The sequence below is a fragment of the Sphaeramia orbicularis genome, chromosome 1 (genome assembly GCF_902148855.1).
Source record: "Sphaeramia orbicularis chromosome 1, fSphaOr1.1, whole genome shotgun sequence".
NCBI lineage: Eukaryota > Metazoa > Chordata > Actinopteri > Kurtiformes > Apogonidae > Sphaeramia > Sphaeramia orbicularis.
In genome coordinates, this window is record NC_043957.1 from 25,048,717 (window position 1) to 25,072,897 (window position 24,181).

Consider the following 24,181-nt stretch of genomic DNA (forward strand, 5'->3'; position numbering starts at 1 on the left):
AAACTTTGTTTCTGAAAGAATTCACCATGCTGTCAGTAACTGTAACCATCTCTCATCCCATCATTGGCAAGATGGAGGTGAACACAGCAAAAAAGTGCAGCAGTGTGATGAAAGAAACACACAAATGTACATATCTTCTTAGTAAACAACTTAATCATTTGATCGACAATGACAACACAAAAAGATGACCAAACCCATGGAACAGAGATGGTAACAGCTGCTGACGGCATGGTGAATACTTTTGGAAACAAAGTTTTCGCATCTGTTAAAAGCGGTATCAACGACTGCCGATGATGTAACAGGTCGCAAAGGGTTGTCTCATTTCATAGGAGAATGTTTCAACCCCTACCCTTTGCAGCTCCACTTCAAGGGGTAGTGCTAAGTGCAAGGGCCAAGGGGCAGGGGTAAGGGGGAGGGCCAAGGGATGAATTGGGATTGGGCCTTAACGTCTTGCATTTTTTTTGCTTTTCATGCCTTTATCATACTCTTATCACTTTCTTGGCTGCAGCTGCTCATTGTTTCTCTTCTGCAGGTTCAGTCACTTCCACTCATCTCCTCCCTGTGGTTGGACGCTCCGGCTGGTGTCGGCTCTGCTGGCAGTGCTGTTCTTCACCGCAGATGTCATCGTGGTGAGCCTCCTCCGGCAGGCTGACATGTACCTGGACGTCCTGGCTGACGGCTGTGCCATTCTGGCCTGGATAGTTCACTTTAGCGCCATTGCTGTGTTGCAGAGGACAGCGTTCAGGAGGACCAGAGGACCTCTGCTGCTGCTGCTGCTGGTTCTCCTGTCTGTCCCAAACCTGGTCATCACCCTGATGGTTTACTGTAACACTGAAGGATATTTGGACCTTACAGAGCCTCTCAAAGTCACACGGTTTGCGCTCGCCTCCGCTAGGACCCTCCCTCTTCTAATTTACCTTTTTGCATTTATATTTCCGTGTATCAGTGATGCTGGGTACACCTTGTATGTAAATGCTGTGGATGGATCCTCACTGATTCCAGGGAGCTCACAGCCTGATACAGGTCCGCATAGTTCTGCATTTTTATTATTTATACTTTTTGTTTTCAAATACAGTCCAGTTTTACTTAGCTTTTTAAACTGGTTTGATACTTAAGGTTTTTGCTTAATTTTTGTTTGTTTCCATGGTCATCTTTTTATTTGTGGTGTTGTGGTACTTGTCAGTGGTGGTGTTGTGGTACTTGTTGTACTTTGTTTGATTCACAAACAAACATCACACAGTTCACACAAAAACAACAACCTGTGCAGATAAAAATGTAGATATATTTACAAATGCTGTATGTAAACATTTGGCACCAGATTTTGGCTGCTTATTCTCAGTTCCCTGGCCAAGGTCAGCTTGGTTAGCCAAGCATATGTTTGATTTTTCTACATATGCTCTACAAATTTTGACATCTACAGTCATATTCAAAGTAATGACATTCCTGACTTGATTCCACACATTAACAGACTGAACACAGATGCATTAAATGTTGCCACCTGCTGGTGTGAACTATTGGAGGACACATTTTTTTTATCCATTAAAAAAGATATATCGTATGATATAATAAAAGCAGAGTTACTGTAATATTAATTTATAGTATCAGTTATATTTGACACACTGCAGTTTCAGTTCAGTACAGATTGTCTGCACGTGTTTGCAAAATCTTGAATTCAGTTTTCAGATATTAAGGATTCATGATTTGTTTATTTATTTTTCTTGTTATTTCTGTTTCTCTTTCATTTTTGATTTCAGTGTATTCATTTTTTCATTTATCTTTTAATTTATTAAGAGTCAACCTCTTAATGTGTTTAAGTCCACACCTCTTATCCTTTCATTTACCTGTTAGCAAAATGTAGATTACTGTCTGCCCCTCCAATAACCCTATTCATACATTAAACTTACCTCACATATAATACAGCCTGGTATAAAAGAGCCCCCACCTGTGTTTAACTAAATACATAACAGCTTTCCATTGGATAATTACTGCAGCAATTAATGTGTTTCAGTCACAAAAAGTTCCTTAACCCTTTAACCGATGCAGTGAATAGCTTCTCATTTCTTAAACAACCATACAGTTTGATAAAAGCATAAAGATTGGGTTGTGTTTTAATGGGTAAAGGTCATGTGATCTGATGAGTTCACATTGACCTTGTTCCAGAGTGATGGTCTATCACTGTGAGGAAAGAGGTGGATGAAGTGATTACCCATCATGCCTAGTGTCTACAGTACAAGCCTGTGGGGGCAGCGTTATGATTTGGGGTTCATTCAGTTGGTCAGGTCTAGGTTTAGCTACATTATTTGTCCAAAAATGACACAGATAAATTCAGCGACATTGCATAAGACTCAGAGAAAAGGTGGCACACGATGTGCATCGTAATCAAAGGTAAAGGTGGTTCAATAATGACCAGGCGGTGAACTATTTACCTGCTTAGGTATGAAAAAGGTTTGTCCCAGAAGTTGATTAAAGAGTAAAGTTTTTTCACACAGATCTTAGAAAGTATTATGATACCTGTGAGTCATTATTTTTATTGTAGATAAAGATGATGGTTTTTTTTATTTTTAATTTTATTAGTTTTGTCCACTGATAATAATGTTGCAGGTGAGATGGTGGCTGAAGACGGCAGCGGCTGCGTCTCTCGTCTTTTCTACCTGTGGCTGACTCCTCTGCTCAGACGAGGGCAGCGAGGAGAGCTCGACAAACCAAGTGACGTTTATCATCTTCCCTGGAAGCTGCGCACTAGTGTCATCTGCCGGTACTTCAGCCAGTGCTGGGAATCGTGTCGAGGTGGACCGGGGGTCAGAACCAGGGAGGACCAGTGGCCCAGGCCGGTCAGTAGAAACCTCCTGAATGGCACATGGAGCTCACACTATCAGGAAGACATGCTGGAGCTGGAGGGGGACGTGGGTCTCCTGAGGGTCCTGCACAAGGCCTTCGGGTTATGGTATTATATGCTCGGCCTGTTGAAAGTGTCGGTCAACCTGTTGAGCTTTGCGGGTCCACTCCTTCTCAGCAGTCTGGTGAACTTTATGGAGGAGGAGGGGGCTCCTGTCAGTTGGGGGGCGTGGTGCGCCTTTGGACTGTTTGCCACCACCCTTCTCACTGCTGTCCTCAGGAACATCTTCATCTTCCAGGTAGAACTTTGATTCAGGGGTTAAGACTAGATACGAGGGAGAGATAAAAAGTTCTTAGACAAAGGGAATAAAAAGTTTATTTCTCAAAATAAAATAATCTTTCTACATAAGCACCTTCAGAGTCTAAACTCTTTTGCAATCTATGTTTCCGTCGGTAGATTCCTTCTTTGTAGAATTGCTGGAACTGTCTTTGACACAGGCTTTGTCTTTGACATTTGTGTGAGAACTTTTTGACTCTCCCTCGTATAGTGTGTTTCTATTTTTTGAATCAAATACTAGAAAAAATTGTCCTGATTTACAACAAGGGTTATCAATCCTTTTCGACTAACCCCTTCCAAAGGAGTACACTAATCAAAATCCTCTAATGATCATTAGCCGATCACAGCAGTTTGTTGTCACAGTTTTTATGCTTAGATGTTATTACAACTAATTAAATTCCAAAAATTTTGCAACCTAAATACTTCAGACCTGTTTTTTGGTTCAATCTGAATCATGTTAACACCATTTTTATACTTTAAAAGAGGGTGATTTTGACTTTCCATTTGTATTTGGATTCAATTTGGCAGAATTTATGCGTAATAATTGATTTTAACAGCTTCAAGAAACAAAAGACTTGCCCAGTCCGTATTCATCCATAAATTCCAAAGTGACCAGTCTAAAGCTGAATTTCAGTCAGAGGTTTAGCTTTGAAATGGTGGCCTGATTGCTCCATCTAATCACTGAGCCTATTTACATCCACACTAATATTCCAATCATCATCCAATTTCTGGAGTTATCAGATTATTCAAGTGATCATGTAAACAGCATAATCTGATCTATTGTAACAGATAACATCAGTTACCTAATTATGAGAAATCGGATTAACACATCTGGATTTCTCCCCAATACTCCAGTGTCTTCATGCATGTATACAGGTTAATCTGATTTATGTCATTCTTTTATATTTGCGCATATCTAAAAAACAATTAAATCGTAGAAAACAGAGGTGATGTAGTCAAACATGAGCGCAAGACAATAATAGAAATTTTGAGTCTACCATCACTATGTAGTACATTCTCTGAAAGAAATCCAACAATGGACTAAAATGTCTAAACCAGGGCTTATTATTCAGGTTTCTGAAGTGCATGTAACGCGTCAGATCTGATTATTACAATTATCTGATTACTCTGAGTTACTGGATTTTTATGGTCATGTATACAGGCTCATTGACTGAAAGTAATCGAATCGTAATAGAAGATATTGGTTCAAAGATAATATTGGTGCAATAATAGGCACAACACGCTTGTTTTATTGGTAAAAATCATTCTTACTGTTGAGGCTTTTACCTTCTAGTGCTAATATCTTATCTTATCTTATTTTATCTTATCTTATCTTATCTTATCTTATCTTATCTTATCTTATCTTATCTTATCTTATCTTGTCTTGTCTTGTCTTGTCTTGTCTTGTCTTGTCTTGTCTTGTCTTAAAATCTTGTATCTCATTGGATTATCCCAAATACAAAAGTATAATTAAATAAATACACAAACATAATGTAACTGTCAGACACAAATCTTTGCATGTTAATCAATGCAGTATTGCTGAACATAATATTGTGATGTATAAATATATCAGTGTTTTGTCACACCTCTTCTTCCAGGTGTCCAAGGTGTCGCTGTCAGCACGCGCCGCCCTTATCTCAGCCATCTACAGTAAAGCCCTGCGGGTCAGCGGCTGCAGCCTGTCCAGCTGCGCTCTGGGAGAAGTGGTGAACCTGATGAGCACGGACACCGACCGCGTGGTCAACTTCTTCAACAGTTTCCATGAGCTGTGGAGCATGCCCTTCAGGTTTTCTGTCACCCTTTACCTGCTTTATCTGCAGGTAGGCGTGGCTTTCCTGGGAGGGCTGGGTGTGGCACTGCTGCTGGTGCCATTCAACAAGTTCCTTGCTTCCCGTATCCTTAGCAACAACAAACTGATGCTACTGCACAAGGACAGCCGTGTAAAGGTGAGACCTGTGTGAACTAGTGGTAGATAACAGGATTCAAATAACAGTTATATTCACTGTCGATTTAATATACAGATTATTTTCTGATTGGGGAAAAAAAAGTGAAAATTCCTCTTCAGAGAACATATTTTTTTTGCATTTACTCCAATAGACAGTCCTAAAGATATTTCAGCACACTGTTATATGTTTTAGAAGCAAATGTGAGACATTTTGAGTAAAATTTTCCAATGGTTAATTGATTATTTACAGCATTGCTAGAAGGACATATACTTTTCAGAGATAATTTTGATCCATTTTTGAAATTTAAAGTATGTTTACTGCACTTGTATGTTTTTCAGATACCTACTTGTGTTCCTTAGAAAGTGTAGTGTCCAGAACTTAGTTAGATTTTTCCTCCTGTACCTTTACCTTAACTTTGAGCTTTTTTCCTAATTTTGTGGTCCTTTCTATAAAATGTTTGTAGTTTTGACTTTGGGATGAGAAAAAATGACTTTTAATGTCCCTAGGACATTTTGATATGTTTTTTTTTTTTTTGTTTAAGACTGGCAGATTAGTCAGTGATGCGTACTGTAATTGGATGGATAGGTGGGTGAGTGGATGGGTGGATGGATGGACGGATGGGTAAATGGATGGATGGGTGAATGGATAGATGGGTGGATCACAAATGTCATTGTAATAACTGAAATGTTCTTGCCTTGACGGAATGTTCTATGCGACACAGACTGAATATGCCTTTTTTTATATGAACAGAAATCTTCCAGATAATAAGTGTACATTTAAAAGACTGGTACAAAGTCAGTTGTTCAGATTCAGACGCCCTCTGTATCTCTTGTCTCACAGCTCATGACAGAGATCCTCTTTGGTATTCGCGTCATCAAATTCTACAACTGGGAGTCTCACTTCACTCAGAAGGTCGCTCACTCCCGAAAACAAGAGCTGTCCCACCTCAAAGCCATCAAGTACCTGGATGCCCTGTGCGTGTACACCTGGGCGGCTCTGCCTGTGGTCATCTCCATCCTCACCTTCGTCACATATGTGCTTCTGGGACATCAGCTGACTGCAGCCAAGGTAGCCATTTCATCTCTTGTGAACAGCACTGGAGCTCTCCTAAGAACAAACTGTTGATTGGTTTTCATAGTTTGGGTCATGACTCAGTTAAGTTCATTCTCCTCCTCTGCAGGTTTTCACCACACTGGCTCTAGTGGGAATGTTGATTATCCCACTTAATTCTTTCCCCTGGGTCCTCAATGGCATCCTGGAGGCCAAAGTGTCTCTGGAACGAATCCAGCGCTTCTTCAAACTGAGCAACCAGGATCTGCAGGCTTACTACGCCCTGGGTAGGCTGACGGTTGGATGATTCTGTACACATGTAAAGTTGAGGACTGAAGACAAGACAACATGATGTGTAACGGTGCTAGTTTACAGATGGTTTTAAACATATCGTCTCAGGTTTATTTTATCCACTTTTTATCAGAATTTCCAGATGAGATTTGGGTTGGTATTTAATTTTACCACAATAATGCAGTTTTAATGACATGACATTTCAAACATAAGCAGGAATAAAATATAAAGGTGAACAAAAGGCAAAATTAAATTACAAATTTAAGTGAAACACTCCAGAATGTTAAAGGTAATAAGTTAACCAAAAAAGGAAAGAAAAAAAATTTGTCACACAGTTTACAACTATACTACTATATATTATTGTGGCTCTTAAACACTTTATATCTGAAATGCAGTAGGAAGAAGGCGAGTTTATATTGTTCGACTCCAAATTTGTATGACTAATGTATACAGTCCATAAAAAAGAATAGGTCAGTTATTAAATTATTGAAAAAGAGAACAAATTATAACATTACTGTTGTACTCCCATTCATTGTTAGCATATGTGTGGAAAATAAGGTATTTGTACATCATTTTAAATTGTATGATGTTTTCACACTGTTTATATTTAGTTCCATTCTGTTCTACAAAACCGCTCCACAATATGAAATGCACATGTTTTAGAGATTTGTTCTAGTAAAATGTTGCTTCATATTTAGTTTCTGTCTGTACTCATAACCACCCTCTTTATCTGTGAATAATTTCTGAATGTTACTTGGAAGTAATTAATTTCTTTGTATAATACTTGTGCTCTGTTAAATCCACCAGATCCCTTCATTTAAATTTCTGTGGCAGTAAGAATAGTTTATTGGTATATTCCAGATATCTTGCACTGTTTATTTTCCTTATAGCTCTCTTTTGAAGTTTGCATACTAGGCTCTTTTGGGAATAAGGGAATAGTTATGGATTACTGGATGACTGGTTTCCAATAAAATAATGAAATGAGTAGAAACTTACAATATAATGAAATATTTTAATGATTCACATTTAAAAGTTAAAAACAGAAGCCAAGACACTTTCTCCATTCAAGTGAAGAGAGCTGTGTTTATGTCACATGTTTGGTTTATAGAATTCATCCCTGATCTCCATCCACAGTGTCTCCTGAAGACAGTCAAACATCCATCCTATTGAACCAGGCAACGTTTTCCTGGCAGAGACCCGACCAATGCGAAGACAGAGAAACTGAAAGAGGACAGGCCAGAGGCAGTCTGCTCATCCACAGTCTGAATCTACACATAACAAAGGTATAAACCCGGTTATTTATTATTACTTTATTATTACTACTTTATTTGTTGGTTATTATTTCTACTAGTACTTCCTAATGTGCAATCACCAGTTTTTCACTACTGTTTTTATTGTTATTATGACCTTTTTCTTGCAATATTTATTATATGTGTACACTTGGTGTTACTGGATTCTTAATTTTCTGAAGGCTTTGCCCAAGTGATCATAAAGTCTAATCTAATCTAATCTAATCTAATCTAATCTAATCTAATCTAATCATTAATGTATTTTATCCTTTATTTTAACAAGTTACACCAAGAATGAGATCAGAACATTTAGAGTTTAATTATTATAAACAGTAGTGTCACATACATCATGTAATTCACAGATTTAGATTTGTAAGTGGATATATGAAAGAGTCATAAAATTGAGTTATTAACCCATAAAGACCCAAACATCCAGCGCCGACCAAAGCCATCTACTGATCTAAAATATTTAGTACCTGTTGATCCACTAATCCTGTCAATACATGTAAATAATTGGTGTAAAATGCAGTTTGTCATCTTTTCATGGTCATCAGATATGACCCATATGGATGTTCAGAGGCTCCGTAGTTACCGTGGAAACACTGTCATCTTCTACAACCTTGATTCACCAGTAAAATTCATGGAGTTGGATCAATGACAGTGGATGGACACACTTGTTTTTATGTTCAGTTATTGATATCTTTGCTGGAAAACATCACTATTTCTTGAGTTTTCTCTATTTTTTGATATAATAACCTTCACCGTAACTCTGATCTTTAATGAACATCTACATGATCAGTGAATTAGATACAGGAAAATACATGAGTTACACTGAAAAAATGCAAAATAAGGAAGATAGCATTACAATCAATGGTAATAAATAATAATAAAAAGGTTAAATATAGAGAGAAATTCATTTGGGAACCGCCACAAAAGTAGCACTGGATCTTTATAGGATAAAACAGTTTTTTTGACAATACTGTGAATGTCTAAATATTATGTTTTGAGTTAGCTTTTACTAATTACCTTAAGGCACAGGTGTCAAACATGCGGCCCGGGGGCCAAATCTGACCCGTCAAAGGTTCCAGTCTGGCCCCTGGGATGAATTTGTGAAATGCAAAAATAGATATGAAGATATTAACGATCATTTTAGTTCAGGTTCCACATTCAGACCAATACAATCTCAAGTAGGTCAGACCAGTAAAATGCTATCATAATAACCTATAAATACTCACAACTCCAAATTTGTCTCTTTGTAAATGTAAATATTTTCATGTATTTACACTAAAAGTATAATTTCACAAAAAATGTGAATAATCTGAACAAATATGAACAACCTGAAACGTCTTAAGAAAAGTAAGAGCAATTTTAACAACATTCTGCCTGATATTAAATGTTGTGTTTACTTGTAGAGCCACTGCGATCTGTAAGTTATAATGAACATGTGGAAATGATAAACTGAGGCATAATATTGTTAAAATTACACTTATTCTTTTAGTTTGTTCAAGTTATTCACATTGTTTGAAAGCACAGTATGTAGATATAAACATTTTCATTGTTTAATTTTACTTTTTTCACTCTAAAATAAAGAGAAAAGTTTGGAGTTGACATTATTTCTATATTATTATGTTATTATTTTACTGGTTCAGCCCACTACAGATCACATTTAGTTGAATGTGGCCCCTGAGCTAAAATGAGTTTGACACCCCTGCCTTAAGGATATTTAAGAAGCCACTAAACATTTAGATGTTTTGTTTACAAACATGACACTGAGAATTTTATAAACTGACTGATGAATAAAAGCCAGATTTATCAGTACATAATGATGTAGTGAAGTAATGCACGGACACATTTTACTGTAACTGAAAACATGAAGTTTAATCTGGATTTGGGGTTTGAACAGGGCTCCCTGGTTGTCGTAGTGGGGAAGGTTGGCTGTGGAAAGAGCTCTTTACTGGCTGCTCTCACCGGAGAACTCAACAGGTACTGCACCTCACTGATAAAAAAAAAAACAAAAAACTGTGACTAATGTAAATCTTACTTTCATGAATAGTTAGTGTTTCTATCCTCTTATAGTTTTTAGCAATTTTTTTAAAAATGTGCTCTCTGATGAAACTACTGGCTGGATTCATTTCACATTTTATATGTAGCTTCACAGTTTTGAGAAATTTAGATTTTTTAATTTTTGACGAATTTTTTTATATTAATAATTTGCCTTTATGTATAATAGGCCATATTTTGAGAGATATTTTTTACAGATATCAATATAGTTACTATTGATCACTGATAGGAAGTCAATTATGGACTTTAATTGAATTAGCTGAGTTCTCCTCCAGTGAAAATTCCACCCACTTCTATTGGGAGATTGATCTCCTGCATCAAGACCACAGGACTCTTAACACAGAACAGAACCTAACAACCTCACAAATTCAACTTACTGATTCTTGATAGAACATGCCAGTGAGATACAGGGTCATGGAGGTCATGAACATTTAAAATGATGTTTTGTGTTGTATCTGGGTATCATGACAGTCACATAAACACTAGTTCTAATTCCTCTTGCTCCTCTGCAGACAGGGTGGGCTTGTGTTTGTTGCAGACAGAGAAGCCGGTTTTGGCCTGGCCTCTCAGGAGCCGTGGATCCAACACGCTTCAGTACGGGACAACATCCTGTTTGGCAAAGACTACGATCCCACCTTCTACCAGGCTGTGATCGAAGCCTGTGCTCTACTAGATGATCTAAATGTAAGTTTTTCACAACCTCTATGTCTGAGTTGTGTCTTTTGCTGTTCCTCTATTTCAGATGGACATATTTAGATCAAAATTTCCAGGTTTAGTGAAATAACCTACATTTCACTTTGTTCTTCCTGTGGTTTGGGTACTTGGAGAAATTTTCTCCTAGGCTGATCTCGGGATGATGAAAATGTTAAATTAGCACAACAACAGAAAATTGTGTTAATAGCAGAAGGATATGTGCTATGTACAGTGTATTTGATTACATTCATAATTCATCTGCAGGTTTTGCCAAATGGTGATAAGACAGAAGTGGGAGAGAATGGAGTGACTCTGAGTGGAGGTCAGAAGGCTCGGCTCGCTCTGGCCAGAGCTGTTTACATGGTCAGTACGCTTTCTGCAACAACATCAGCAGACAAACATGGATAAAAGAATCTCAGAGTTTGAGACCAATATGCAGAAAAATCCTTTTCTATACTTTTGTTAATGTGGACATACACAAATTGGTTAGACATTAAAGAAATAAACAACATAGTGTCTTATGCTGCCTTCACGTGCTTTCGGGAAGATGATCCTTTCCACGGGTGAATTTGAAATTATGAGTGCATTGTGTCCAAGTGCTTTTGTTGTTGTAGTGAAATGGAAATGGCTGACACAATTTATTGTGACCTGGTACTTGGATAAAAGAGTTTTGGATGTGTTCATTCTAGTGCTGTCAAATGATAAAAAATTTTAATCAGATTAATCACAGGGTTGCTGTAGATTAATTTTGATTAATCACGATTAAATATTATTCATTTTTTAATCTATATTAATTATGTTTAATTTTGTATGAGCAAACAGACTCAAAAAAGAGAATATGTATGCACTTAACGTGTTTATTAAACACCTTCAGCAGTTTCAACAAAACAACTTGAAACAACTGTTCCATCTTAGTCTTTTTTTGTCCTCATATTTCGATCCAGGGGGCCAGCGTGCTGTTTAGTGTCTTCCATCTTTATGCGTTGGTTCTGCTGCCTGTCACTACCAGATCAACTGCCCATTTTTGCATGCGTGATACAAACTCTACTTGGACAAACTGCCCCAAATGCGTTGGCAGAGACGTTCAGAGTCATTCTGTGCTTTAGATTGGTTAATTGCATTAACATTTTTAATCAGATTAATCATGATGATGGATTCATCTGCGTTAACACGTTCATTTTGACAGCCCTAGTTCATTCATCTGCTACAACATTTTTTTGGTTTGCTTTTGTATTTTTTAAAAAATTTTTTGCAAATTGTGTATGCTATAAATGTGCAAAATCAACAACTAACAGCAGCAGAACGTTAATAAAAGCATCGTTTATCATTTGCGATTAATCCCTTGTTGGTCTCCACCATGTTTAAAAGTTCCAAGATTATTTTCAACTTGGCAGCTCGTGTATCTAAATTTTTTCCCAATTCTCCAGTGGAAAATACAACATGAGGGGGCATTCATGAGCAATTTTTGAGTTTGTAACTAGTTTTTACCATAATTCCCACCACCACATGCCTCCAAAACAACTTCAGTTAATCATTTGGAGGCCTGGGGAAGCTCATTGAACTGCAACATAACAAAATGTTATCAAGTGGCAAAATGTGCTACAAAACCTCACAACGCAAATCAATAGACAAATGTGCTGCAACATAGATTTATGACTCTTTTTCCAAACGCATAATGATTCAGTTTTGCATTTCTAACCTAGCATCTCTTCTCTATTCCCTCCGGACTAAATCACCTCAGGATAAAGACATCTACCTCCTCGATGACCCACTGGCAGCTGTTGATACTGACGTGGCTGAACACCTCATGCAGAAATGCATTATGGAACTCCTCAAGGAAAAGACCAGAATCCTTTGCACTCACCGCATAGAGTTTGTGAACAAAGCAGACATGGTTGTGCTCATGGAGAACGGGACAATCATCAGAACAGGTAGAAATACACATACTGGTTTTGAATTTATATTCTCTGTGCCCAGTTATTCTACATTTACAAAGATATAAAATCTCTGAATAATACTTCAGGTTTTATTTATACGATCATCTCATCAGCAGATAAGTTTTTAAACACAGACACCACATTCATCTGTACAAACAATAACACAGAAATTAAAGGAGATCATATACTTGCACGGTGTTTCTGAAATTAGATGATGGACTCTACACTCACAGTGAAGCTTTGTGAATGTTTCCATATTCTTGTAGGGTAACTGTGATGTCATTGTATGGTTAACAGGCACACCAGCAGAAATCCTTCCTTTGGTTGAAGTATCACCAAAGAAACGGAAGAATGACGACAACAGGAGAGAGAAAGGTGAAGTCTCTATGGATTTGACTATAAAATACTGATATTCCAAACTGTCAAGAACAGTGGAAAGTCTGGTACCAGAACACACTTAGGTGCCTGCCAAAATCAACAAATCAGTGCTGTGTATCCACAGACTGTATCAGTCACTGAATAAAGGATTGTTTACACACATCTGTGTTACGGTATCATCAAGTTTTCTTCTTCAAACTAAATCTCATAGACACTTATTATTTAGACGTTTGGTCTAAATAATAATAAATTCAGTTCATATCTGTACAATCTAATACATTGGCATCTTTGGCAGAATTCCATTGCTCTGTAGTCTGAACACCTTAATGATCATTTTAGGTTTTTTTTTTAATATTTGATGCTATAAATGGCCCCTGTAAAGAATGCAGAGTGGGACATTTGTCACTTTTCTTTCTTGTTTCCTTCGATCCACCCAGTCTTCTTAATAATAAAGTCAAATATGGCAAAACATCAAACCAAAGAAGCTTTTGTACTGAGTCCTAGAAACTGCAGGTCCACAAATAACCGTGAGACATTGTGTTTTAAAATCAGTTATTTTTACTTTTCAGGGTAAAGTGTAAACATTTTGTTGTTTTTAAACAGATGGTGTGGAGCTGGAGGAAGGGGCTGAGCAGGGATCACTGACTGACCTGTGTGTGAATGAGGATGGCGGCCCTTCGGGGGCAGAGCAGAAGCAAGTGGGTGGGTTGGCGTGGAAAGTTTACCAGACCTACTGGGTTTCTGTGGGTCGAGTGCTGGCTCCCTCCATCCTGATGTCTCTGCTCCTCATGCAAGGTTTGGATTGACCACTGACGATATAGGTTATAATCCAAATGATCAAGGCTTTGTTCACATTGAATGAAAATATTCAGATTCTCATGTGTAATGCTACAACGATAAGAACACATTCTTTAGAACGCAATAAGCATCAAATCACATGCCCATATAATGATTGAAATAAGCTTTGAAAGGCTTCTGTTCTTGGTAATTTTCTTTTTCAAAGCATTTATAAACTAGAAGCACTCGGAGAGCGCAGACCTCCGCCAAGGCTGATCAGTGGCCCCCCCCGTGGGCCCCCCCACCCCCGATCACCACCAAAATTGAATCATTTCTTCCTTATCCCATTTCCAACAAACCCTGAAAATTTCATCCAAATCTGTCCATAACTTTTTGAGTTATGTTGCACACTAACGGACAGACAAACAAACAAACAAACAAACAAACAAACCCTGGCAAAAACATAACCTCCTTGGCGGAGGTAATAAAAATCATAGAACTATAGTAGTAGCATCAAAAACAGAAGAAAAGTGGTGACAAGGACTTTGATTCTAAAAATACGTGATAAGAATCCTAAACTGTTTCTGTTTGGTTTGTATTTGGAAAAACACAATTTCAGCAAAAAAGACAGAATATTCAAAAACCTCAGTATTGCACTACTGGGGAAAAAAGACTCAAAGACCAGATGTGACTCATTGATTGGGACAGGTGTTAAAAAACCTTCCTCTCAAAAGAATAACGTCTACTGAAATCGAAAAACCAAAAGTTTGAAGATATATGGATATCTTTCATTGATTTCATTGATGTTTACAGACCATGTAGTTACCAGGCCTGTGGATTATTTATTTATTTAACTTTATTTTATTATTCTTATAATTTTTTAACTTTATTATTATTGAGGGTTTTTTTATCTAGCTGTCTGTTTGTCTGTCTGTCCATTTTGTCAAGATAATTCCATAATTGAAATCTTGATATTTTACTTCACTGTACTTTCATTGTACATTGTAATACATTACTTATTGTTTTGTATATTGTAAGAGAGAAGCTATGTTGCTGATATTATTTTGTATATTATCAGTAAAATTTTAATTAAAAAAAAAAACATTTTGGAAAAAAAATTACATTATAGAGTCCATGCTCTATAAAGACAGAAAACTGGTCATTCAGTGTTGCATTAGTTGTATTTTTTATGTATTTATGCAGTGTATGTGTATTTTATTTTTGTCAGCCACTAAGAACCTGTCCGACTGGTGGCTGTCCCACTGGGTTTCAGAGCTTAAAAACAACGGCTCCTCTGTCACCAACGGTTCCTCATCAGGTGTCTTCAGTTCACCTCACCTGCTTCTCTTCTCACCTGGAGGATTGATGTGAGTGGAAGAATCAGTGAAATGTATATTGATGCATAACAAGATACACTCAGGCTGATGGTCACAAAAAGTGAACAGGACATTTTCACAATACAAGTAAACACAGTAAAAATGTGTGGAAAGTGTTTGACTGATTCTGATGGCAATGAAAACCAGAGACTTGAAGTAAACTTCATTACAGAGTATAAAAGCCATAAAGAGTACAAAGAATAAATGCAGTACAAAAAGCAAAATGCAAGAATATAAATTAGTTCCCTATGAATCCAAGATGATTTAATATGTGACATGACATTTGTTGCTGCACTTGATCTACATCTACTCAGTGTCTTCACTGGGACTCTCATGGCACAGTTGTACCCTAGTTGAAGACACTGTAAAGTTCTTTTCCTGTCATGTGAGTGTGAAGTATAGAGTGATGTGTAATACACTCATTAGAGACATCACTCATCTGCACATGAACTGAGTTTGTGTAAGTGAATGTTTGCTTGTCTAATCTAATCTAATCTAAAAACATGCAGCACAGTCTAGAAATGTGTTCTGCAATAAAATGTCCAGGTTGTTTTATTCTGAAAATAATACTATATATATTATGCTATATTAAATAACTGCAATATTTCTGTACTATTGTATAAAATAGTTATATTGATGTTTTAAAATATACAGCTTGTCAGGTTTTACAAATGAGGTAGACTAAACTATAAAGATGTAGCATATTATGATGTGCTATTTGTCATCTTGTACTACCTGAAGTCTAGTTCAGTGGTCTAAGTATGGGGCATAAGTCACACCCTTACTATAGTTTCCAAGATCGTGAAATCAAATCCCACTCCAACACTTTTTGGGGGGCAGCCGTGGCCTAGAGGGCTGGAGGGTCAGCTTGTGACTGGTTTGTGACCACTTGTGGTTTGATTCTACAGACTGGCAGAAAGTTGTTGGCTGATGTGTAAGGTACTTAACCCCCCCCCCCCCCATTTGCTCCCGGGCTCCTGATATGGCAAGCTTGCTGCTCCTAGTCTGTGGTGTGTTCCTGTGTGTTCTAGTGATGGGTTAAAAGAAGTTAAATTTCAGTGTGTGGTGCATGTACTGTATACTGACAAAAAGGACCTTAATCTTAAAAAAAAAAAAAAAACAACTAAAAATCTTTAAAAAAAAAAACAGCCTGTGAAGAAAGTTATAAAAACGATTTCAATCAAAAAAGGAAAAAGACAGAAACCCTCATTGTGTCTCTTGTCAGATTACTTGCTTCACAAATTGTAGTATACTAAGTATTTATCTGGTTGGTGCATGAATTTCACATCATCTCTATTTGAATAAGTATGGATGAATTCAAATTGAGACACACTGCATAACTTGAAGTCTGTTGTGATGGAAATGAAGTACATCAAAACAGAAGAAAGTATTTTAACCTTGAAATTTTAATCCTTTTTTATAATGTTAAGAAAACTCTCTGTCCAGGTCTCCTCTGTCCTCTCTGCAAACATCTCCATTAAACAACAAGAGTTCAGATGTCAGGTTTTACCTGATGGTGTACGGCTCCATTGCTGTCGCCAACACTATCTTCACCGCGCTCCGAGCCTTCCTCTTCGCCTACGGGACCATCTGCGCCGCCACCATCATCCACAACAGACTTCTGGACCGGGTCTTCAAGGTGCGTCATCTGAGCTCTGAGCCCTGAAACAACTGTGGGTTCCTTAGACCAGCAGTCGGATCTGAGCTGAGCAGAGTATTTGTCATGTTTGGCAGCAGCTGAAGGTTAGAGAAGCAGACTGGTGTCAGAAAGGCTGCTGTCTGATGACTCATCTCAGCATCAAAAGATATTTTCATTCAATGTGAACAAAGTCTTTTTATTGATAGGCAGTTGGCAAACCAGGTTAAAAGTGCATTACCAACATATTTACTGCTCAAACCACTGGACTTCTTCTGTTCCTAAAAAACAAAACACCCTGCCAGCTTTAAAAATCCTCTGATGGATAAACTGACCACTGAAATTCTGAACAGTGCTGGAAAGAGTAGAACCATCATCAGCAGCTGGTTTTATTATCCATTGCTGTGGTGTTTTTTTCAGTCATTAATTATGGATTAATGATTTCACACGTATTCTTTACATGTGCCTTTGTCAGCAGCTGTAAAACAAAAAATGTATTTAATCCCAACCTTGACTTCTTGTTTAGTTTGAATAAAGACTAGATTAATAATAATAAAGTTTGTGATTCTGTTTCTGTTTATTCCTTAGGCTACAGTGAGTTTCTTCGACACCACGCCACTGGGTCGGATCCTCAACCGTTTTTCCTCAGACCTGTACAGTGTGGACGACAGCCTGCCGTTCATCCTGAACATCCTGCTGGCCAACATTTTTGGCCTCCTGGGAATGCTGGTGGTGATCAGTTATGGCCTGCCCTGGGTCCTAGTGCCCCTACTTCCTCTGGCTGTGCTCTACTACAGGATTCAGCAGTTTTACCGACACACCTCCAGGGAACTGAAGCGCCTGTACAGCCTCACCCTGTCACCAGTTTACTCGCACTTTTCTGAAACACTGACCGGACTGGGAACCATCCGGGCCAGTAGCAACTCCACCAGGTGACGGACATCTTTAATATCTCTGCAGTGAACTATTATTTTCATTCAATCAGTCAGTCAGTCAAATTGTTTTTATATAGCGCCAAATCATAAAAGTTATTTCATGACACTTCACATATAGAGCTGGTCGAAACCAAACTCTTAAATTTTCACCTTTTCTGTTTTTTTCCAACTTGCTGAATTCAATCAGTTACAGTAATTTTCTCCATAAAATACAAGTTTACAATCATAGTTTTCCAAAAGCCTGAGTGACGTGTTCACATTGCATACAAAGTCAAAAATAATACTTTATATTCCAGTTAAAGTCAGTTTTTTTTCCAGCAAATCTTAAATAAGCAATCACACCAGGCTTTAGGGATATTCTCTTATTACCGCTCCTATTAAAAATTAAGGTGGTAAATACTGATAACAAAAGGAGGGAAAAGAGAAAAAAATATGTACAAATTAAACAAAAACCTATTATTCTTAATTGAAAATCCTATTTTCTGTATTATTACACTATCAGCCTCAGCTAAATTCTCAGATTCTCAAACAAGATTTTTTGTCCTTCAGATTTATAAATGACTTTTTGATCCAATGAAAAATCTTAATTTACTTGTGTTTTTATATTACAGTAAATTAAACCCCAAAGTCCTGCAGTTATCATATAAACTCTACTTATAATAGTGTTAGACAAATATAAAAGCACCAGTATTTTTTTTGTGCTACAGCTGATCATTCATATTATTCTGTGTTAATGTGCAGATTGTTTTCTGGATGAGTGGTTTCTTTTATAAAAGTTAGAAGTTAACTACTCTCCAAACTCTAAAGATGTTTTAATTAATGCCTCTGATGTTGTTGAAAGACACTAGAACATTGCATAAATCGATACATTTCAGATTTTAGAAAAAAATCACTGAAATAATTAATTGATGAGAAAAGTGACAGATGTTTGTTTGTGAAATACTTTCTATTCACTTTTAGGTTCAAGGAGGAGAGTGCCAGGCGACTGGAGCAGAACCAGCGCTGCCTGTTTCTTAGTAACGCTGCCAGTCAATGGCTGAACATTCGCCTTCAGCTGATTGGTGTTGCCGTAGTGACGGGGCTTGGGGTGATCGCTGTCATCCAGCACCAGTTTAACTCTGTCGATCCAGGTGCGTGCGTTGACTTTAGGTCTTTCTTAAACTGTTTTACTGTCTGTAGTAACTCAACTCAACTTTATTCATAAAGCACTTTAAAAACAACACAGTTGGCCAAAGTGCTGTACACAAACATAAGAACAAATAAAATGCAGAAAAGAATTATTAAAAACAAAAGTAATGAAACAATAAAAGCCAACCTCTCAAACTGAGTTAAAAGAAAAAATATGTTTTAAGGGAGCATTTAAAAACAGACATTGAGTCGGTCTGTCTGATATGCAAAGGTATTTCATTCCACAGTTTGGGGCAGCGTCTGAAAAGGCCTTGTCACCTCTCAGCTTCCTCTTTGTTTTTGGGATGAATAAAAATGACTGATCTGTACGTCTGGAGCAGGTCAGTCAGGTACTGTAGGGCAAGGCCATTGAGGCATTTAAAAACTAATAAAAGAATTTTAAAATAAATTCAGAAACAAACTCAGTGCCAATGAATTGACGCTGAATTTGGGGTGATAGTGTCTTATTTTCTGGCAAAAGTCGAGCAGCCACAGTCGAGTAAATAACTTCTGGCTAAGCCCAACATAAAGTGCATTGCAATAGTCTAAACCAGTTGTGATAAAAGCATGGGTTAAAACCTCAAAATGATACACAGAAAGAAAGAAATGGTTTAACTTTAGCTGCTGTCTCAGTTGAAAAAAGCTGGACTTCACCTTTGATTTAATCTGTGCATTAAGTTTATGGTCATTGCCCAGCCTTCCACCTAGGTTTGCCTCTGTATGCTGTTTGTAGCTGTTAAATGATGTTTGTCCGTGTCGTCCCTGTCAGGTCTGGTGGGTTTGTCCCTGTCCTACGCTCTCTCCATCACCATGCTGCTGTCTGGCCTCATATTCACCTTCACTCAGACAGAGATGCAGCTGGTGAGCGTGGAGCGAACTGAGGAGTACTCGACAGATCTGCCCACTGAGCCTCAGCACCACAACGCACAGGTCAGACCAGCTACAGAACAGACCAACCTTAACACTCACAGAGCTATCACTGCTTCGACCCATCTGGTGGATTTTACATTTACATTTTTAATGCAAATTGATTCTTGATTCTAAAAACCCAAACTTCCATTAAATAATATTTAGTGAGAACAGATTACATTAGTATTGTTTAATTTAGCTGTACATTTTAGTGCCACACAGTAGTGATTCAGCATGAATATTGTGATGTTTATTCAACACCCATATCACAGGAAGTGTATCAAGTAAAAAACACTATGCTACCACTTTTTTTGTTGCTTCATACAAAACAACCACATACACAGTTCATACATTTGTGTAATATAACATGACTTAGCGCCTTTTGCACTTGACGCACTCTCCTACAAAATCTCCCTAATAATTATACCAATATTTATGGTTTCTAAATAGAGCTGTTAAGTTAACAGGTAGAAATTCTTGTACACTTAACAAATATATAAACGCACCATGTGACCCTTTACATTTTAATAGCATTAGGTGTTGCACAATATATTAAATCGCACACATTTTTTTTTTGATCAGTGTGTTACAGATTACTGTCCATTAGAACATGATACTGGCATCTGGCATTCAGGGACATAAATGTGGACACGGTGGGGGTCGGTTGAAACAAATTCCAACTCCATATCTTGTGTGTCCACCATTGGCTTCCCGTAGAGCAACACATCATCTATTCATCAAGTTGACAATATTGTCAATTGTGGCCCGTGGAATGTTATTCCACTCCTCTTTGAGGGCTGCACGGAGGTATGGGATGTTATCTGGAAGCGTTCTCGCATGATTTACAACATCTGTGGCATGGTGACATCTGAGGAAATGTGACATTTTGAGGTGTCCTTCTATTATCCCCAGTATAAGGAGTGTCTGAACACTGTTAACACTGTTTGAGCAGCATCTGGACATGCCACAGCTGTGTTGTGGGTGGAATCACTAGATCACTGAGCAAGTGCTCACTCACAGCGATGGACACAAAGTTTGTTTACAAATCAAGAGAATTAACCATGTTTTACAATTATAAGACGTCACAAGCTCATTTTGGGTTGCGCGTCTTGTGTTACACAGATATTGTACATGGTGCATTTATATTTTTGCTCAGTGTACTTTCTGGCAGAAAAAAATATTTCATTGTGAGTTTATTCAGTATAATGGAGCCCTAATACAAAGATCCAAAAGTCCAATTTCTGAAAATCAACTTTTTCAGGCATTTTTTTTTAGTTTAGTTCCTTTGTCAAAGTTTACAAAGTATTTTCTGTACTTACATGTGTTTCCTCTCTGTCCTCTCTGTTTTGGTATTAGCTGTCCTCTGTGTGGCCCGAGCAGGGCTGGCTGGAGTTCAGAGATGTGGTTTTGGCGTACAGGGCCAGTCTCCCTAACGCCCTGGACGGGGTGAGTCTGGTAGTGCGGCCCGGTGAGAAGGTAGGCATCGTGGGACGCACAGGCTCCGGGAAATCCACCCTGTTTCTGGCCTTGTTTCGTATGGTGGAGCTGAACCAGGGTCAGATTCTCCTGGATGGGTTGGACATCAGCACCGTGGGCCTGGCTCAGCTCCGGTAGGGGCTCAGATGCTCAGATGACTGATTCTGAACTGACACGACCAAACAACCACAGTTTAAGAGTTATGGATTCTGATCTTCTGATGCTCTGATAATTGTGCAACAAAACATGTGCGGCTTGTATCTCTATTTATTTTATTCTATTGTCATTAAGCTACAGAAGGAGATTGTCCTTTCTTCATTCACATTTCTCGTCACAGTTTAGATTTTTTTTCATCCATTCACGTTTTCTGGCTAATTTGGTAACACCTTATGGATGTAGTTATTGTAGGTAAATGCTGCAATGGCTTAAACAAATATTTTATTTGTGTTTTATCTGCAATAGAGTCAAAGAACACACACAAATATTAGTCTATAGTATACATACATTAGTAGTTTATGACAACATAAAAAGTAAAAAAAAATAAAAATTAAATTCTGGTCTGATAATGTGAAGACATTGAAAATATGTTGTGAAGATGCATTATGAGCAAAGCCATTTTAGGCAGCTCCTAAAGGTGAATTATAGAAAAAGTAATGTAGAGAAGAGCATCAAGGCTGACTGACTTTTCCAAGATCTCATCTCATCTTCTGTGGATTTCCATAACAAGTTTTGTTTTTTATCTTTTTTGGTACTGCACCAGCTTTCAAAACAATAACGTACACCATCAGATAAACTGACAGAAAACAAAAGCAATTGTACTGAAGGTCTTTACTTTGATTTAAAAGTGATCAGTACTGATTCAAGTCTTGGTTCTTGTGGCAGTTTGCTTTACATTTGAGCAACAAATCAGGAATGTAAATGGAAACCATCAGCTCCTAAACAAAACTCATGATGCTTAGAAAGAAAAAAAAAAAAAAAAGAGTCGGTTGAGTAACTAGCTGCCACTAATGTGTCCATGCTGACGGTGCCCTCTGCAGGTCCAGGTTGGCAATTATTCCTCAGGACCCTTTCCTGTTCAGCGGGACCATCAGGGAGAATCTGGACCCCTGTGGGCGACACCAAGACCAGGAGCTGCTGGAAGTCCTGGACCAGTGCCATCTGAGCTCTGTGGTCAACAGGATGGGTGAGAAACCGGGGGTGGGGGGTGGGGGTGTCTCACTTATGTGAGATACATGATCTGCAGCTGAAGAACAAGATTTACAGTAATGATAAGAAAAAGAAAAGATTTTTAGCATTTTCACTTTCAAAATGCAAATATACAGTCCTGTGCATCAGTTTTTGTTCAACATTCTGTTTGTTAGTTTATTACAGTTCTAATGTTCACACATACATTTGTCAGTCTCTGTATTTAGATCCAATCTGGATTTATGTATATATGTAAGGATGTGCTGCAGGAAAAACTGAAGTTTCAGGGGAAAAACAGCTTCTGTAAACCACAGTGGTCCTATTCAGTGTGACCTTCCTTTGCATTTACCATGTCTTTATCCCTTTTGTTTAGACAGTATGAGTTTTATGGCATTAATTTTCTGATGTTTTATACCAGGTTCCATTCAACGCGTCAGATGGTTCTAATTGTTTGTGCTGTTTCTTGTCATGGGGTCAGAGGTCACACTAAATAGTGACTTTAACCTTTAGAACCCATTTAGTTAATTTTTTTTGTGTGTCTTTTAAGGCTTTGCACATATTCCCTATATTTTTTTGTTGTAGCTGAAGAAAAGAGAATGATAAATAAAAATGTATGAACATTTCAACCCTGAAAAAAACAACAAAGCTTAAGGTGTCCTAAGACTTTTGCAGATTACTGTATGTGCACAGACCAGGCTCCATTTGTGCAGAGTTTGGACACTTCGTAGTCTTAACTCCACACAGATCCACAAATACATGCTGCATTTAAGTACCGGTGGAAAACTGGGACATCTGTGCTTTCAGTGGATTCATGTGTAATCTCAAAGTGGTACAAGACATTTTTGTAAACAGAAAGAATAGCTTCTCATTCTTTGAAATGAGGACATACATTAACCGACTATATTTTTTAGGAATTTCACACTGATGCTAAGAATGTGTAGGTTAAGTATTTTTGCCAAGTCACAACTTCTGATGTGTGCATTTAAATTATTGTACGCATGCTCAGATTGTTTATTTTTTGGTAGATTGAAACATCATAATAAAACACAACAACAACAATAATAATGTAAATCTTGTCTTATAGTTCATGTAATATACATTGGTGATCATTTTGACAGTTTTCTCCTAAGAAAGAGATGTTGAAAATCTGTAATGAAGTCGTCATTAGTGACATTATCAGATGTGGTGGTTCAGGTTTAGTGGACTGGCAGACTGATGCTTTTGAAGCTGAGGTGTGTCTATTTGAATTAAACCACTTCACACTCACAGTCTATTTATGCAACTTTACTCCACCCTTCACTGTTCACGATATTAGTAAAGGTGACACAATGTTCCTGTTAGTCAGATGCCTGAAATTAAAGTGATTAGATCCATCTGATGGTTTTATTAGCCTACAGCAGAGGTGGAAGAACTACTTTGTTCGTGATTTAATCCACAGCAAAGCATCATATTTGAAAAATCATGTGTTTGTAGCTTCATCCTCTGAGAACAGCATATTACTAAAAAGTCAACCTTGAGTTTAAAAAAAAAAGCCAGTTTTCAGGTTTATGACCATGCATTTTCCACAAATCCAAGAGTTTATTTATTTATTTATTTATTTTATAAAAGTTCCCTTTCAGTCCAAATATTTTTGTGGGTTTTAATTTGTGAGTTCATACAGAGTTTGATCTTTATTTTTCATATAAAATAAAATTTTAAGGTGTGCACTTAGGAACAGGATTTACAACATCATAAATATTTCAACACTAATTGTGATCGTGTAAAAACATGAACAAAATTGCTCAGGCACAGGAAACTACTTGTTGGAAGAATCTTGTTTTCGGTGTTTGAAGTATATTTGATTATTCCATGCTCTAGGAGATATGACTGAGTGTGTTTTGTTTTTGTATGTTTCCGAATGTGA

At 37.6% G+C, this 24,181-nt stretch overlaps 1 protein-coding gene across 2 annotated transcripts in view; it reads left to right on the top strand.

The window, feature by feature from the left end:
• The window catches only part of abcc10 (ATP-binding cassette, sub-family C (CFTR/MRP), member 10), a 30,921-nt gene that overhangs the window by 1,220 nt on the left and 5,520 nt on the right, over positions 1 to 24,181 (top strand). The window contains exons 3-21 of one of the 2 annotated variants that reach the window (XM_030132472.1): positions 533 to 1,023; positions 2,602 to 3,134; positions 4,771 to 5,118; positions 5,959 to 6,186; positions 6,299 to 6,455; positions 7,594 to 7,742; positions 9,652 to 9,731; positions 10,322 to 10,493; positions 10,767 to 10,865; positions 12,244 to 12,433; positions 12,737 to 12,814; positions 13,418 to 13,612; positions 14,823 to 14,961; positions 16,417 to 16,609; positions 17,195 to 17,538; positions 18,502 to 18,671; positions 19,478 to 19,638; positions 20,974 to 21,227; positions 22,131 to 22,276. In XM_030132472.1, the coding sequence (XP_029988332.1) occupies positions 533 to 1,023; positions 2,602 to 3,134; positions 4,771 to 5,118; positions 5,959 to 6,186; positions 6,299 to 6,455; positions 7,594 to 7,742; positions 9,652 to 9,731; positions 10,322 to 10,493; positions 10,767 to 10,865; positions 12,244 to 12,433; positions 12,737 to 12,814; positions 13,418 to 13,612; positions 14,823 to 14,961; positions 16,417 to 16,609; positions 17,195 to 17,538; positions 18,502 to 18,671; positions 19,478 to 19,638; positions 20,974 to 21,227; positions 22,131 to 22,276 (4,127 nt within the window). The remainder of the gene's footprint in view (positions 1 to 532; positions 1,024 to 2,601; positions 3,135 to 4,770; positions 5,119 to 5,958; positions 6,187 to 6,298; positions 6,456 to 7,593; positions 7,743 to 9,651; positions 9,732 to 10,321; positions 10,494 to 10,766; positions 10,866 to 12,243; positions 12,434 to 12,736; positions 12,815 to 13,417; positions 13,613 to 14,822; positions 14,962 to 16,416; positions 16,610 to 17,194; positions 17,539 to 18,501; positions 18,672 to 19,477; positions 19,639 to 20,973; positions 21,228 to 22,130; positions 22,277 to 24,181) is intronic. The other variant, XM_030132480.1, reaches the window with a different exon arrangement.